The following is a 19105-nucleotide window of genomic DNA, read 5'->3' as shown; positions in this document are numbered from 1 at the left end:
GGAGGCTGAGATCTGAGGATCTCGGTTCAAAACTACCCTGGGCAGGAAAGTCTGTGAGATTCTTATCTCCAATAAACCACCAGAAAACCGGAAGTGGCATTGTGGCTCAAATGGCAAAGCACTATCTTTGAGCTGAAGAGCTGAGGGACAGTGCTCAGGCCCCAAGTTAAAAACCCATGACCAACAAAAAACAAAGAATACTGAAGGGGTATTGGTGAAGTTTTGCTATAAAGCGTGCCAGGCTGGACAATGAAGGGATAAGTCAGAGTTCAAACAAATGTAGACAGAGTTCACAGTCATTTTCAACTCCACATCACTTAATAGGCAATAGAGAGTCAAGGAGATAAGGGGACAACTAAGTGTCCTCCTCTTCTCATGAGGCGAACATGAAGTAAGAACCTGCTAGACCAGAGCTCAGACTCAGCTCTTGATTCTCACACCAGCAGGATGATGAGTAAAGCACATATCTACATTCCAAAATTGTACCATGGTTGTTACAGTTCTACATTTGCTTTCCTCCATTTTCTGGCCAATGGTAGATCTGGTACTATTCTTCTTCAGAAATATGGATACATTCTTCATGATTCCCAAGAAAGGTTATATGAAAAGAGAATCTATTTCTGAAAAGATAAGCTTTTTTCCCCTACTGAGAATAACTAACATACTGAAAATAACTATGGTCAACTTGATACTTTATGTGATTTATGTATATTTACCTTTCATTTACCAGATCATATTATATTTCTTATATCTTTTTCTCCAAAGACTTAGGATTTTTTAATCAACATGTATTTTACCGTGCATCAATCATGATACTAGGCAATATAGGGCTTTTAAAAGCAGCTTTTAGAGAAACAAACTACAATAAAAGTTCTCTTGATAATTTAAGCTACAGAGTACTCAGGCTACTTCTGCTCTCTCAAACATCACTGCTCTTTGTGTGTGGTGCTTTACCAAAGCATGGCAGGAAAGGGGAGGCTCTAGATTTGCCAGGATGGATCCGACACAATGGCATGTTTCATATGAAGAACTAGCTGACAGGAATCCTGCACAGAGCCAAGCAGCTATTACACAGGATGCATTCAGAAAGGGCTACGAACCAGTGAGAAGGTGTCAGGTCTGCAAAAACAAAGGCAAACACTGCTAAAGGCAGGATTTTCATTCCCGATTTAACCAAACATACACCTGCAGAGCTCTAAGAGACCCAAGGGCCTCAATTTTCCTTCTTGGTATGAATGCTGCCCATCAACAAGAGTTAAGCATTTCATAAAGAGTTAATTTGTTTTAATTATGTGCAAGTCCAGTTAAGCTTATTTCTAAATTTGTTAGCTGTAGAAGTAAGCAGCACAGTAAGATTTTAACTATTGAATTGTATCAAAGTTTCCAATATCCACAACCAGTAAAGACCCAGCTCAACAGCAGGTAAAATGGCCTCAGGCAGCTGGCTTTCACTTTCTACCCAAATGCTCCTAGTTGAGGAGAAAAGCCTCCTAAGTTCTCAGGTATACACTTTTTATCTTTAAAACTCACTAAAGTTATTTTAACTTAATTGAAATACAAAGTATTTTAAGTTAATTTTAATAATAATAGCCAACATGTACTGAATACTAACAATGCAGTTATTGTACTCAGGATCTTTACAAATGAGCTTTTTTACTTTTGACTAAGTCTTCACTCAGGCAGCTTTAAGTCCTGCACTTGACTAGGCCTGACCTTGGGCTTCCTTTTCTATCCCTGTTGAATTCAGTTTGAACAAGAATGCTGCTAAGTCAGTTTAGAGAAAATCCCTAGGTATCTGATCCCTCTAGCCTGCCTTGAGCAACAAATGCTGTCAAGTCAGTGTATGCCGAAACCCCTTCACACCAGATGTTTCCTCTTTGCAATCTTCCATTCATTGACCCCAGCTCACTCCTTCGTAATAATTCCTCACTTGTCCTATAGACATCAGAGTGGAGTCCAGTCTTTCTTCCCCTGGGCAGGACTCTCTTGCAATCTCTCTATACTTACCACCATGCCTCCCACCCACTGAATGAAGTCTACATATACAGTCTTTAACAATGGGTGGACGGAAGTTTTCAACACATAATAGGAGCCCCCATTTCTATTATCATTTTATATATGAGGAAATTAAACTCAAAGAAGTAAGAAAACTTTCCTAAGACTATACAACTAATTAGTGGTAAAGATGGGATTCAATCCCACACAATTTTCTTTTTACTCTTCGCCATTATATAATATTTTAAATCAGTTTTAGTTAAATTATTTGACTGTTCCTTCTCAGTTTTCTTAGTTAAGGGCTTAGCAAATGTTTTCTAAAGAGTCAGCTAGTTAAATATCATAGACTTTTGGGTGACAAATTATCTTTGCAATGTAGTGTGGCTAATACATAATCCAATGTAGATGGTGACATTCCAATGAAATTTCACTTATTAAAACAAGTAATAGGCCAGAGTTGGATCAGAGGTTATCAACCCTTAACATAACTAATATTATTATTCATGTTCCTGAGAGATTTGCCATACTTACATGTGGCTTGGCGTGATCTCTGATTCTCGTTTGGGAAGAAGAGGTCTAAAGAAAATTGATTTCTTTTCAAAGATAGAAGCCAATGTCAAAAAGTAAGAGGAAGGGACTTCATTTTTCAAAGTTCTGTATCAGCTTGTCTAATAACAACAAGGTATAGTTGTGGGTTTTCTGAGTCACTGGGTACGGACTGGGCATCTCTCAGCCTTTGGATTCTTTACTATTCAGTTGTGATTTACTTATCTAGGTGGTTAAGTCTCCTATTTCTACCTAAACAAACAAACAAAAATGGGATTTGGGAGTGGCTCAAGTCATAAAACACTTGCCTAGCAAGCCTGAGGCCCTCCTTAAAATCCCTAGTATCATCAAAAAATGACTATCTGAGGACAGATGTATTTGATCTGATTTAAATATTACACAATGTTCACTTGTATTGAAGCATCATATGGTAGCTCATTGATATATATAATTATTATGTTCTCATATAATAGGTTAAACTAAATTTAAATTAATACAATGTGGTTTCATTGCTCTTAGTGAGAGGCCACAATAAAGAAATATGGTGATAAAGTGTCTGGGGGAAACACACCAACAATTCAGCCATTAATAAGTATGGCAAATGGCACATACTCTACACACAATGATTGCTCACTCATGAAAGAGACAGAAGCCTGCACAAAGAAATATGTTTAATGTAAGTTATGCAGAAGGACACTTCCCTACCTCTTGGCTAAGTTTCCATCCAGTATCTGTTACTGAAGCAGTCACCTTACCCTCCTGCTAGGTCACATCCTAGGCCACCTCTGGTCACATGCCTCCCATCTGACCTTAGGAGGGTCCCAGACCCTGAGATCACATCCAGATCCAATATGGCCACACCTTTCCCCCACCTGGCCACACCTCTTCCTGTCCCAGGCCTAGATAAGTCCTGGCCCAGGGGTGGGACCCCTTTCCTTTTCAGCCCTGCCTCTCCACTATGCATGGTGTGGGGGGGGATGGGCAGCAGTTCAGTAAATAAACTTTTCCTGCCTGAATAGCTCATGGTGTTCTCTTCATCGGCTACCTCATGAAACCTACCTATTTAATATACCTTATATTTATTATGCAAACAATATCCCTTAAACTTGTCTGGCTCCCGAAACTTTTACCACAACCCCCATTACCATCTCTTAGGATTACTTCACACAACACTACCAGGGAAGCTTTTGGAGGAGTACTTGTTTACTCAATTGGAGACACAGTCTAAAATTTTATCCACAGCCTTATACATTTTTTTCATATTCCTTCTGGAAAAATCCCTCAATGCAGTTGAATATTTAAGCACTGATGTATGCAATAAGAAACATAAGAAGCTATGATGTGACACCACATCTCAATGGACACTGTAATTTTGCCATGATGTCGCTGGATCATAGCCTTGGTTTTGCATTGGCTAACAGTGTGACGCTGATATAAAAGCAATTTAAAGTCTGGGGTTCAAGTCCCTTAGATCTTTTACGTAGGGCTAGACTTTCCCTGTCTACTCACCCAGTATGCTTTGAAATCAGGTGACTAAGACCACAATCAAGATTTTTTCATAAACAATGAAATGCTATAAAACCATAAAAAGTGATATATTAAAGTGATATATTATTATTTCAAGTAGAGAATCAATCGATTCACTTTTTATAGAGCTAAATTAAATGCTATTGTTGTTTTCACTTTCTGAAGTCTAACTATATTACTGGCTTATAATTGCTAAATATGTCATTTTCCTTTTAAAAATTGTATTTTTATTATCTTTAAGTAGTTGTACAAAGGGGTTACCATTCAACAAATCAGTTTATAAGTACATTGCATCTTGATCAACGGCACACTTTCACTATCCTCTCCTAGCCCTCAATATGTCAGGTTTTTTTACAAAGAAAATTAACTTTTGTTCAACCACTGCATCCGAATAATGCATCACCAGATTTTTTTTTTTTTACAGATAACACATATCAAAATTGAAATCAGAAAACTTCATTTGAAACAAGAGGAGATTTGCTGCAGGTCATTTGTGAGCAGGACCACCCTTCTCTGGGCTCTGTGATAGCCTGCGTATGGTAGTCTTGCAGTCCTGCAGTCGCAGTGAATAAAGACAGTAGGGCTCTATATTCTTTGAGTCCTTCATTAAACTATTGATCCTTTTAGCATTATCCATAATGTCCCAGCAGCTCAGCCCATCAACTGGTGAAGTGCTAGTCTCTCTCTCTCTCCTTTCAATAACTTCCACACTTTATGGAGAGGAAGTCACAATGATTTATTTACCTGACATTTTCCAGTCCGGATGTCGTATAGGGCCACTGAACCATGGCGCGCTCCAACGGCTATTCTGTGATTCCTCTCGTAATAGCTGACCATGTAGAACCTGGATTGAACATTTTCACAATAACAACAAAAACAAAACGAAACAAAAAACAGGTGAGATGACCTGTACCTGGAAGCAGTCAGTACACAGATTAGAGTTGGCTCTGATACATATTTCTAAATAAACACATCTATAATAATCACATTAAGGGTTTCCAAACATGTTTCACTTTAGTAATTCTTTAAAAAAATCAATTCAAAAGAAAATTGATGTGGAATAGCACTTAGGCCTGTTAATAATTATTTTCAATAGAAGATTTCAAAATCATAAATACACTTGAATTTTTGAAACAGTAAAAGTCAGATACAAGCTAAGACTAACTATGGAAATCTAGTTGCATCACAATGACTTATGCAAAGATTTCTATGTGAATAGAAATGGGAAAGATTTTTGAAAAGGCTTACATATTCAATTTAATTATGTTCTGATGGTACTTAGTGAAATATACTTTCTAACAGAACAATCAAGAAAGGTCACATGAATATTATATTTAATATCTTTTCAATAATTTCAAATTACTTTAGAAAGCTTTCTACCAGAACAGTTATCTTACAAATCCCTAATTTTTCCCCATTTCCCAGTTTATCAAGATAACTACTGACAATCTAAAAATGCATTTGGTATTTATTTTACATTTCATTTAGGAAGGATAGTTTAAAGGTTTTAAAAGGCTAAGTAGTCTTTTTTTTAAAAAAAATTTAGTTAACTTGTTTTTATTATCTTCAGTTATACAATTCAACGTGATTTATGCATGCAATGCATCTTAACCAGTGTCTACTCTTCCATAATTCTCTTCAGGTTTTTAGATTTGTTTACATACTTAGAGTAAGTATTTGGATTCCTAACCTATACTTTGTCATACTGATTCTGTATGCATATGGACAGGTTCAGAAGGTAAGAATAAACATTACCAGAAGTATAAATCAGGTATGACTTCATATCTGTTCTATGGTCTCAGTGAGACTTGTCCAGTAAATGCATGTACTACCCTAATGTTTATGAGGACTTCTAATCAATTTTGGACACATTCCCTGCTCATTTTACCTCTGGTTCTATATGATCAAACTAACTTTTTCATTACATTTTTTTTTAAAGGGAAGAGGGGAGATAAAACATGTCAGAAAACAAATTAAAATAGTCATTTTTTAGATGGATATACAATAAAATGCTACTGGGTCAACATTTCTGAAATTCTAGGAAGAGTAGCCAAGAAAGAAGCTTGAACCTATAAGTGGAGTTATTCTGATAGAGAAGTGGGGTATATTTCATAATTATGTTATTAAAATTTTGGTTGTTACTACCAAGTAAGGGATTAAATGACATTTCTACCCCACTCCTAATTTCCCCAATGACTGTGTCCTTCTGTTCCATTAATAGCACACGTTGGGAAGACACGAAGTAGTTGAGGCTCTGCTGCATGTGCTGTGTTCAGGAATGCCATTGTCCTTGCATGCTGGTTTGAGAAAAGATAGGGCACAGGACACTCCTGAAACCTACAAAGCTTCCCCCAGTATTAAGTAGTGAGGCTTGTCACAAACTCCTTCCCAATGGAGGAGTGGGAATTATCACTCAAAATCTTACACACCTATATTTACAACAGAAAATGCTTTAGAAGACTTTAAAAAACATTATTATGCTGTCATTTAAAAGTTATGTACACATGTGTGAATCACTGTATCTGTGTCAATATTGACATCTTTTTTTCTGTACATATATAACAATACATAATTTATATTCTGCTGGAATTACATGGTATGTAATATTTAACAAATGTTTTAAACAACTGTTTGTTTGGTTCAGGTTAATAGCCACAGAAGGAAAAAGCCTTGCAGTGGTATTTTACTATTATTTGCACAGATTGAGCAGCCATATTGCCAAGATCTTTCTGTAAAACTGAACAGAACCACTTTCAAAATAATGCTTTACGAAACAAAGCAGAGGTAAAATACATTCATGGTGACAAAGTCTTAAACTGGACTGCAGCGTTCTGTGATACTGCCCATTTTCTATACTTTGGATATCAACCTCATCCTTCTGCACCAAGCAGAAATGCCATTATTTATGGGGGAAAAAAAGATCAAATCTATTTTTGGTATCAAATCTTTAGTCTGTCTGAAAGGACCATATATTATAGGTCTGCACTTTTCATTTCTTGCAATTTACTACTAGACTAGTACTTCAAACAACACAAAGAATAGGGAGACTGAAGATCTTATGGCAGGCTTTCATCTTAGGGTTTCTTACTGCTCTCCTCCCTTCTTCTTTCTTTCCTTACCTCTTTCCCTCCCTTATATTGTTTCCAGACAATTTTGCTTTGCACTGCAGGTTGTGATACTTCTGCTCTCAGAGTATTAAGATTACAGATGTGTGCCACATTGCTTGAACATGTTAAAATTTAATTCCTGGTTCTCTGAACAGAAGTCTGAGTAAGTACTCCCTGCACAAGGATGCACTATGGGTACTGACTACAATGAGCCAATCATTGCAGAGAATCCTAGAGTCCACCATCCCCCTAGCTTGTGGTCTTCCTGGCACCAGTTCTCCATATGAGGTTGTCAAGAGTAAGGATGGTGAGATGTGTATGATTTGCTCCTACCCCTGAAGGTGTTGGAGGTATGATTTTTAATATTATTCTAATCTTGACTTGAACCCAAAGGAAAGTCTAAAATTGTGGCATCTCAGAGTAAGGATTCATGTGTGCAAGGCCTTCTAGAAATGGTACTTCAGTATCCAAGTCCCTGTGATGGTAACAAGTCACTTGGAAAACATTTCTCAGGCAATGAGCTGGCAAGAAACCACTCTTACGCAAGGTAGTCCAACAATCTTCCTTTACTATGTGGGCTAACGGAAACTGTCAATTCTGAGAGCGTTAGCACTCAATCAAGTGAAAGCACAATAAAGGGGACTGAAGTATCAATGTGACACATGATTCTTGCTAGGTGTGGACGTGGTCACCATACAAAAAGTTTAAGATCAATGATCTCCATCCTTTCATATTGCCATATGCACTCAGAGGGGGAACTTGTCAACTGAAAATCACATCTGCCCTGTCTTCTGTCCACAGTTACCTTCAAAGCTCAGACCTCATCTCCTGGTCCTCTTTATTTCACACTGCTTTAGACATGGTAGTCCATTGTACTTTCTTGGATATGCTCAGAGGCTCCCACTCCAAGACTTTGACATTTGTTGCTTGCTCCGCTTAAAATCTCATTGGCCCAATATCTAACCTGCTCATGCCTCAATTCACAGGTGCCAGTTCCAAGGTTATCCTGATAAAGCTCAACCTTACAAGGCCACTCTATTTAATATGGCAGCCCTTCTCTGTTACTTTTTTAAAATGTTCTATTTTTAAATTACCACTGCCTTGGATATTAGACTATATATTTTTTGTTTATTATTTTCTTTCATCAGAACTTTTTATCTTTTCCTGATGTATAAATATGTGCATCTGGTCTAAGCAGGCAGGATGTAACAGAAGTTTATTGCAGCAGAACTCTATGCTTACTCTTCAGTGATTAGCGCAGGAGCTATGCAAAGCATGAATTTTTTAAGATTACTGAATATTTTATGGGGTTTAAAATACTAATTCAGATGAACACAGAGGAAACAAAAACTTTCCCCAAAAGTTATGCAGAAATCAAGCAATAAAAAGCACTGCCAAGCCATCCTTTTCAAAATGTACTTTTAAATTGAGACAAACAATTAGAGATCTCCAAGAAGTTATCGGTAAAGAATCCTGGGCCTGGGTACATTAGCAAGAGACTTAAGATTAGAGAAGATAAACTAATTTTATTTCAAGAATGAAGATAGACTCTAAGATAATACATAAGAAAACACATTTTTTGATGTCTTGGGAATAAAAATGAAATGGAGAGGGTCTAGTGCACAAGATGTGGGAAACTGAGTCCACTCGGGGACAGCCAATCATTCTGCTTGGGAGTTTGCTGAGCACCCAGGGCTTGACACACCGCATGACTATGGCTCTCTATTTACAGTTCCTTGTGAATTGATAAGCTCTGTATCACTATGAAATATGGTCCTCAAATAAGACCCCCACTGAAAAAATGAGAGGTAGAAGACACTATGTTGAAAAACAAACTTTACAATTTAGGCGGCGGGGGGGGGGGGGGGGGGGGGGGGGGGGGGGGGCGCGGTGGGGTGCGGGGGGGGGGGGGGGGGGGGGGCTGTGTGTGTGTGTGGAGGCAGGGAGGGTGTAGTTGTGGAGGCAGGGAGGGTGTAGTTGTGGAGGTGGGAGGGAAGAGATGGTAGGGGAAAAACGAAGGAGGAAGTAACAATGCTTGATAAGAAATGTACTCATTACCTTGCTCATGTAACTGTAACCCCTCTGTACAGTATTTTCACAATAAAATAACTTATTAAAAAAAAGAAGCATGAAAAAATTTTAAAGCACATTTAGAAAAGATAGGAAAACATGCAACTCTCAACAGAAATATGATTTGGGAGAAAGAAATTCATAAAATTACTGTCACCATGACTTCAGGGATCTGCATTGATTGCAAGATATTAATTTACTACTGTATACCAGATCCTTAAGAACTAAAATGCAACATGAAACACTTTAATCCAAAATTAACTTTCAGTTCAATATGTAATCACCTTAAATCTAAGGGTATATAGAATAGAATGCAGATTTTTTTCCACATAGTTTTCCCTAAGATAAAAATATTGCTAACTATAAATGCTATTACTTGCAGGTAATATGAACTGAGAACTAATTATATGTAAATGTATGTATTTGTGTGCATATAGATCAGATCTGAACGCATCTATTGCAATAGATGCTTTTAATAGTTCTTAACATTGATTAAGGGAGGTTTGCAACTATTAACTATTTTTGTTCTTAAAAAAGTATTAAGTTAATATGCAATTACAAAAAATACCCATTAAAACAGCAGTGCATATTTAACATACATGTTCGAGAATCTACAGAAAATTTTTATGTATTTGTAAATAACAAATGAGAAGATAGGTTTAACTTGATTTAAATATTATATATGTATATAGCTATTAAAAAATCACACTGCACCCGATTAATCTGTACAATTTTATGGTTTTATATGTCAGCTAAAATAAAATAGTACAGCAATAAAAATACAATGTGATATCTCATCTCTATTAAAATGCATAATGTCAAAAAATAAACTGGCAAGGATGTGGAGAAAATGGAACTTTTAAACATAATGGGAATATAAATTAGTGTAATTATTAGAAAAACAGTATGAATCTCCCTCAGAAACAACTAAAGGTATCTACAAAAGGAGATAACAGCATATCAGTAGATTGCTGCACTATGTGTAATGCTAGGACAAGGAATCAACCTAGATTAGGCCCACCAATGGATGGAAAATAAAATGTGATATCTGGGGCTGGAAAGCTGGCTCAGTGGTAGAGTGCTTGCCTTGCATGCATGAGGCCCTGGGCTCGATTCCTCAGCACCACATAAGCTGGACGTGGTGTTGTGGCTCAAGTGGTAGAGTGCTAGCCTTGAGCTAAAGAGCTGAGGGACAGCACCCAGGCCCAGAGTTCAGGCCCCAGGACTGGACCAAAAAAAAAAAAAGTGATATATGCATTTGTATATAAGATATAAATAATTATATATGCAATGTATATTAGTAAAGTATATACACATAATGGAATGGTATTCAATCATGGAAGAGTATATTAGTAAAGTATATACACATAATGGAATGTTATTCAATCATGGAAGAATGATATATTCTATCATTTGCAGAAAATGGATAAAGGTAGAGGACCAGTTATAAGGTGATATTAGTCTAATATAGAAAGATAAATATTGCATACTCTCCTTCATATTTAAGTGCTAAAAAACATCAAGAAGAATAATGATCACTAAGAATAGGTAAGCTGGATACAAGCACCTAGGGAAAAGTTACTGAGAGCTTTTTTGGGCTTTCTTTTGTTTTGCAAGAACTCCAAATAAAAAGTAATGATGAAGAGATAGAAACATTAATTACTTCAACTAATTAAACATTATTTACTCTGATTTGATCAGTACATATTGTATGCACATATTGAGATAACACACTGTAGTATGCAAAATTACTGTTAAAAGCTTAACAGTGATATTTGATATGGAAATGCTAAGTGCTTCGATTTCACCATTATACACTGTATACGTCTACTGCATTATCATACTATACTTCATAAACATGTACACCTAAAATAATAATTTAAAAAAATGAATAAAAGAAAAAAATAGCATAAACCTTTCCTCTCATACCTTTCCCCTAAAGAGTACCTATTGTTAACACTTAGAGGAACCTCCTAGAGATTTTCTTAACCTTTAGAACAAAAATGATATTGTCCTATATATTCTTCAACAGCTTTCTTCCCTAGGACTGCACAGGTCACTCTCACCCGTGTCAGTAGCCATTGATCTCGGGTCATTTTGTTCTCACACCTGTATTACATTCCTGTAAATGTGCCTCTCATTATTTCATCGTTCCTTTTCTGATGGCCACTGAGATAAGTTACCTTGTACACACAGAAACTCATATACTTAGGTGAGTATTTTTGTGGGGCAGATTCACCAATGCTGAATCAAATTTTTAACAAAAAGGTATTCCCATGAGGTACTATTGGCTCATGTCTGCCAGTCTAGTGTCTCGGGGCTGAGATCTGGAGTACCACAGTTCAAAGCCTGCCTGGGAAAAAGGCAGAATTGTCAGTGAGACTGGCAAAAGTCTGGCAAAACTGGCAAAAGTCTAGACTGGAGGCATGGCTCAAGTGGTACAGCACCAGCTGTGAGCAAGAAAACTGAATGAGAGCCATAGGCCCTTAGTTCAAGCATTCAGTCCTGACACACAGAACATATAAAAAGGTACTTTCATGTGTACCATCTGTCAAATGGGAACAACAATAGTACTTATGGTTGTTGGGAGAAATGAAGTGAGTTGATATTTGTAACATACTTAAAAAAGTACATGGTACAGAATAAGCTCAGATTGAATTACAAGTTAACCTTAATAGCTGTGTCATCATTATCATCACCATCCTCTGTACTTCTGAATACATACTACAGAAAGAATAAATAGAATGTAGTTAATCTACTATCTTTCTAGTATAATTAAGTACTGATAAGATGCTAGTAAGTAGGGGAACCAAATGCTACAAATACTTAAAATTTACATATTTTAACGCATTTGTGATTTTCAAGTATAACCTACTAACTAAAAATTTTTAAATTTCAGTATACATTTTCTAATATAAATAATATAAACTTTCATTTTCTTTATCATTTTAAATACCCTGAAAATTAAATATTCTTCCTAGTATACAATGAGAAGGGAAGCCTCCTGAAGGTCTAGAGTTTGTTGTATATATTTGTGTGTGTGTGTGCACACATGTATTACTTTTATTGTGATGAAGCAAGTGCTCTCCTAATGAACTATACCCTTCCCCTGTTTTGTTTTATTTTAGCATATTAGTTTTAATACTGAAAGACAACAACCATCTGTTGAGCAGGTTAGGTGTAGCAAAATGGTACAGGGTGATAGAAGGGATTTCTACTTATGGTATGGAAGTAGTATCTATAATTATTTATGGTTCTCAAAAGTACACCGTAGAATGATTACTAATTTAAGAATTTTACTGGAATTAAGACAGACACTGTTTTATATCCCATTATTATTATCACCATATGGGATAAGAACAAATCACAGCTTTGGAGGAGTTTCTTAAAAAAAAAAATGAGCTCATGCACTGTTCTGAAGCAGACAGTGTTCATTTCCTTTCTGCACTTTAAGTGCCCATTTAGGGCAAACAGAGCTGATTCAGCTTTTCACTTGAAAAGCAAAATCAATCAGTCTGTCTACATAATAACAAACGTTAAGAAAAGGTAAACCATTTCTGAAAATATGAACTTTTAGCTTTGGTATCTAGAAAGATTTTTACTTGATTCAGTTCAAAAGTATAAATGCTTACTGTATCTAAAATTTTTGTGTCTTTTCTATGTTAAAGCTTTAATGGTTCCCTGACATTACTTTTTATTTCTTTTATTTGACATATCTTCATATACATGCATACATATAGATAGATAGATGGATAGCTAGATATACATTTTAAAGAACTGTGTATTCAATGGGACTTACACATCCATAAATACAGAAAACAGCTAAAGGTGGGAGCTGGCCTTTACCCTGCTCTTAATCTCCTTACAGAGAACCATCTTAAGCATGCTGTCCTGTGTCTACCTAGATTTTTTTCTCATCATATGTATAATGGGTGCATGAATATCTATGCTCACAATGTTCTTTTTCAGAAAAGCTTTTATATATATTCTCTTCTGCAGCTTTGCTAGTTTGTCTTTACATTTATCTTTTTTTTAACGTATTTTTTATTGTGAAAATACTGTACAGAGGGGTTACAATTACATGGGCAAGTACATTTCTTATCAAGCATTGTAGCCTCCTCCTTTGTTTCCCCTTCCCATCCCTTCGCATCCTCCCTTCCGTCCCCCCCACCAAAGATGTAAAGTTCGTTTTTCGACATAAGGATTTGTACATCTCATTGTTGCAATGAGTCCTCCTGTATCCCTGTTTTAACGATTTGTCTTTTCCCTTCCCCTCCACATATACCAACATCATATAGTGAAAGCAGGGGTTGTACCATGGGGGAGGGACATACAAGGCAACAAAGACATAATCTAATAAATATGTTAGAAACAATCGCATGAAAGATCTCTCTCTCTCTCTTTTTTTGTCAGTCATGAGGCTTGAGCTCTAGGCCTGGGAGCTGTCCCTGAGCAATTCAGCTCAAGGCTCATGCTCTACCACTTAAGCATAGCGCCACTTCTAGTTTTCTGGTGTTTTTTTTTTTTTTAAATTGTGATTAAGTGATTACATAATTTCCCAAATTTCACAGTATTGTGGGATAGTGATGCTCATTTAAAGTCACAAATTCATTCTAACTTTCCTGGAGCAAATTGTATATCACGGTCTATAATATATAATGGCGTACACATATAAACCATACATGTGATCAGCAGCATGGGGTTATTTAGTAGTGGTTCGACCAGATGAGTGGAAGTTCTTTGTTTCTTAAATCCTGTTAATTTTTTCGTATCATGTAACATTTTGGATTTAACATCCACTTATCAGGGAGACCATGTACCGTTTGTCTTTTTGCTCTTGGTTACCTCGCTCAACATGATTTCTTCTAGCTCCATCCATTTCTCTGCAAATGCCATTATTTTGTCATTTCTAATGGCTGCATAATATTCCATTGTGTATAGATACCACAATTTTTGGATCCATTCATCTGTGGTGGGGCATCCGGGTTGTTTCTATATCCTAGCTATTGTGAACAGTGCTGCAATAAACATGGAGGTGCATGTGTCCTTGTATATTGGTTCCTGTTGTTCAGGGTAGATGCCTAGAAGTGGTATGACTGGGTCATAAGGAAGGTCAATATTTAGCTTTCTGAGGACCCTCCAGACTGCTTTCTAAAGTGGTTGTATAAGTGTACATTCCCACCAGCAGTGTAATAGGGTTCCTCTTTCTCCGCATCCCCTCCAGTATTTGTCATTGGCTGACTTGTGGACGTGGGCCATTCTCAGGGTTGTCTTTATTTGCATTTCCTTCACAACCAGGGATTGTGAACATTTCCTCATGTGTTTCTTTGACATTTTTATCTCTTCATCTGAGAAGTCTCTCTTTAGTTCCTTTGCCCATTTAGTAATTGGTTTGTTAGGTTTGGAAGGGGTTAGTTTCTTGAGTTCCCTGTATATACTGGATATTAACCCCTTGTCTGATATATTGCTGGTAAATATTTTTTCCTAATTAGTGGGTTGTCTTTCTAGCTTGGTTGCGATAGCTTTAGCTGTGCAGAAGCTTTTAATTTTAAGGTAGTCCCATTTGTCGAGTCTCTCTCCAATTTGTTGTGACCCTGGGACTCTGTTCAGGAAGTTCCTTCCTGTGCCTGTAAGTTCAAGTGTCCCTCCTACTCTGTCCTGCAGTAGTTTTAGAGATTCAGGTTTAATGTTAAGGTCTTTAATCCATTTTGAGTTGATGTTGGAGCATGGTGATAGGCTGGGGTCCACTTTTAGTCTTCTGCATGTGGCTGCCCAGTTTTCTCAGCACCAGAGGTTGAAGAGGCTGTTTCTTCCATTGTATGTCTTTGGCTCCTTTGTCAATTATCAGCTGGCTGTAGGCCTGTGGATTTATTTCTGGATCTTCTATTCTATTCCATTGGTCTTCAGGTATGTTTTTGTGCCAGTACCATGCTGTCTTTGTTATGATAGCTCTATAGTAGAGTTTGAAGTTCGGCATGGATAGCCCTCCCATGTTGTCTTTATTCCCTAGAATTGTTTTGGCTATTCTAGGTCTTTTGTTGTTTCATATGAATTTTTGGACTGTTTTCTATATTTCAGAGATGTACATCATTGGGATTTTAATAGGAATTGCATTGAATTTGTATATTAATTTTGGCAGTATTGCCATTTTCACTATATTGTCTGCCTATCCAAGAGCATGGGAAGTCTTTCCATTTCCTAGTGTCTTCTGCAATTTCTTTCTTTAACTTTTTATAGTTTTCATTAAATAGTTCTTTTACATCTTTGGTTAGGTTAATTCCTAAATATTTTATTTTTTGGGAGGTTATTGTGAATTGGGTTGCTCCCTTTATTTTCCTTCCTGCTTATATATTGTCAGTGTACAGGAAGGCAACTGATTTTTGTGGGTTGATTTTGTATCCTGCTACTTTGCCGAAGTGATTTATGATTTCTAAGAGTTTGGGGATGGAGTTTTTGGGATCGTGAAGGTATACTATGTCATCTGCAAAAAGGGATAGTTTAACTTCTTCTTTCCCTATGTGGATCCCTTTCATGTATTTTTCTTGCCTTATTGGCCTGGCTAAGGGTTCCAGGATTATATTGAAGAGGAGTGGAGACAGTGGGCATCCTTGCCTTGTTCCTGATTTTAAGAGAATTGGTTGTAGCTTTTCCCCATTAAGTATAATATTGGCTGTTGGTCTGTCATAAATGGCTTTTATTGTTTTAGGAAAGGTTCCTTCTATTCCTATTTTCTCCAGAGCTTTTAGCATGAATGAATGTTGAATTTTATCAAAGGCCTTTTCTGCATCTGTGGAGATATACATTTATCTTTTGACATTTTTCTTCATACTAGCTATTTACAATAGCTGTACAGTGTGCTAGTTTTAATATATTATAATGGCAAAATGGTAAGAAATACTTCCTTTAAAAACAAAATGCTTAAATAAGGATACAGGTGATCCATTGTAACAATGATATGTACAAAACACTATATTGAAAACAAACTTTACAACTTCGGCGGGGGTTGGGGGGGTGGGTAGTTGTGGAGGTGGGAGGGAAGGGATGGGAGGCGGAAAACAACAAAGGAGGAGGCAAGTATGCTCAATAGGAAATGTACTCATTACCTTGCTCATGTAACTGTAACCCCTCTGTACAGCATTTTTACAATTAAAAACATACAAAAAAAGAAATATTTCCTTTAGAGAACACATATGAAACACATTTTTATATGTAAAAACATACAAAGATGCCTTCCGACAAAGGTTAATTGGAAGAGTCTACTAAACCAAGCAAAACAATATAGAACACTTAAAATTTCAATGTCAGGACAACTAAAATTCATGTTATTTATCTACTTAAAGTAAATAAGAGAATTGTTTTACTTCAAGACCTTGAAAGTTAATTCTCTCCCTGTCACAGCTAATGTCTTTAAATTGTACTGAGGAGCCAAAGTAGTTGTGCCAGTAAATGCATTGCTCTGTTCTATGCACAGATTACTTGAGAATATCTTCATTATTAGAAGTAAAATATAGAAGGGTAAAATATGCAATGTAGAAGGGTACACATTATAATTTTTAGCAAGGTAATCATTGATTCACAGACAGAGATGCACAGTATCATTGAATGTAGTATTTCATCCAAAGATGGACAACTTTGCATATGGAAATTTGGAGTCAGGAGATTGGTGTGCTTGATAAATATCTGCAGAGCTCATTATTGGAAATTTTGCTGAAGCATCAGCAATTCCCATCTCTCCTCCTCTGCATAAGTGCCAGCTCCCTCCTCTCCATCCCATCACAGCATCGAGGACTTCTCTGTGTATTGCAAATACTTGGTCACTCCAACCAGGGCTTGTGATTCTTCACTGATAGCCTCCCTCTCCCTCAAGGCCCATAATGGCATGGACTCCCTGGCTGACCTGATGTGTAGCCAGAAGCCAGCAGGACACATGGGATATGCATACATTAATGTTTGATGAATAAAGATATGGATGCTAAACACTTTCAGGAATTCTCAAGAACAGACATAGACGCATTTAAAAATTGTTTTACTTTGTTAAGTCTCTTGAACTCAATTTAAATTGAGCTGTTCTTGAATAGTTTCCTTTATTTTCATTTTAGATTTAGGTATGAAGACTGGCCATTTTCATGGTTAAAGCCAGTTAGTTTCACGTTGAGTTTCAATTCGAAGAACAAACCCCATCCAGTGCTGTGTTTGAAATAACTTGCTGCTATGATCTATAATGAGATGAGTAATTAATTAAGATTCTTCATCACTTACTAATTGAGAATGACACAGTGATTTGTTGAAAAATAAGTAATGAGGTAGAATATATTTGACCCTGTAGAAGGAACAAAAGAATGACTAAAACTCTTTCAAGGCTGTGTTGCACAGTAAACTAGTTGCATTTCTTTCTTTCTTTTTTTTTTTATGGAACATTTTACCTGAAAATATAACTTAGAAAAAAGCTATGGTTATTTGGACCTGGATATTTGGGAAATGTCTTCTTAAAATAAAGAAATCCAGTTCAGGAAAACAATGTATTAACAATGATGAATTCAAACTTACAGCTAAGAATCAAAATTTTGGGGCTGGGAATGTGGCTTAGTGGTAGACAGCTCGCCTAGCATGCATGAAACCCTGGGTTCAATTCCTCAGTACCACGTACACAGAAAAAGCCAGAAGTGGAACCATGGCTCAAGTGGTAGAGTGCTAGCCTTGAGCAAAAGAAGCTCAGGGACAGCGCCTGGGTCCTCAGTTCAAGCCCCAGGACTAGAAAAAAAAAAAAAAAAAGAGAGAGAATCAGAATTTTACAAAACTAAATCTGAGTTCTTTTTGCCTTCCCAGTACTAACTTCACTGATGAGTTCAGCAGTGGTTGCTTCTCTGATACTGTGAATCACAAAATGATCATACTTGGAGGGCCTACATAATTCAGTGCACCAATATTTTCTAAAACCCAGAGAATAACACAAAATCATGAGAAAGCAAAAGGGTCACAGTGGAAGAAACTGATGGATTTAACATGGAAAGAACTCCTATAATTGCGGATTCCATCAGAGTCAACATTTAAAAGAACAAGTTCATGTTGAATTTTGGTGTGGTACTACAGAAATAAAATTATCTGGAAGACTATTAATACCTTCCTCCCTTTTTGATCACATAGTTTGGTGAAGCTAAACTTTTACACTTTTACCATACAGTTTAACCCAAACAACACATTATAATCCTATGAAATTAAGGAAATTGAGGGGAAAGGTTGGGTTAGGAATGATTAAGGAGAATGATGAAAGAGGTGACAATGACCAAGATGTATTGCACTTATAGCCCGATTGGTTGAACGGTAACTGCTTTGTATAACTACGTAAAAATAACAAAAATGTTAAAATATTGAGATGGGGGCTGGGAAAGTGGCTCAGTGGTAGAGCGCTTGCCTTGCATGCATGAGGCCCTGGGTTCGATTCCTCAGCACCACATAAGCAAAAAGCCGGAAGTGGTGCTGTGGCTCAAGTGGTAGAGCGCTAGCCTTGAGCTGAAGAGCTGAGGGACAGCGCCCAGGCCCAGAGTTCAGGCCCCACGACCGGACCCCCACCCCCGAAAAGATAAATAAATAAAATATTGAGATGTACATAGATAGTAAGTCCTACTTGCCTTCAACCAGACCAGACATAAAATGAATCTCCAACAATGTAAAAACAATGCTTCTTTTCTCAGTACTTACATTTTTAAAAAAAGTAATTGTTTTATATGATTAGCATTTTACATCACTGTATGTCTACTATCATTTGTTAACTAAGGCATAAGTATTATTAGAATTACTAAAAATCAAGACATCTACATTATAAACAAATGTTTTACTTATTCTATTTTTAAGAGGTCTTG

At 36.7% G+C, this 19105-nt stretch overlaps 1 protein-coding gene across 2 annotated transcripts in view; it reads right to left on the bottom strand.

Moving 5' to 3' along the window:
• Positions 1-19105, bottom strand: part of Wdr7 (WD repeat domain 7) — a 286867-nt gene that overhangs the window by 54758 nt on the left and 213004 nt on the right. For both annotated transcript variants that reach the window (XM_042675086.1, XM_042675087.1), the window contains exon 25: positions 4813-4912. In XM_042675086.1, the coding sequence (XP_042531020.1) occupies positions 4813-4912 (100 nt within the window). The remainder of the gene's footprint in view (positions 1-4812; positions 4913-19105) is intronic.

This window comes from Dipodomys spectabilis, unplaced genomic scaffold (genome assembly GCF_019054845.1).
Source record: "Dipodomys spectabilis isolate Male_0828 unplaced genomic scaffold, ASM1905484v1 ptg000024l, whole genome shotgun sequence".
In the NCBI taxonomy this organism is placed as follows: domain Eukaryota; kingdom Metazoa; phylum Chordata; class Mammalia; order Rodentia; family Heteromyidae; genus Dipodomys; species Dipodomys spectabilis.
The sequence above is the reverse complement of the archived record's forward strand: the minus strand, read 5'-3'. Positions and strand labels throughout refer to the sequence as shown.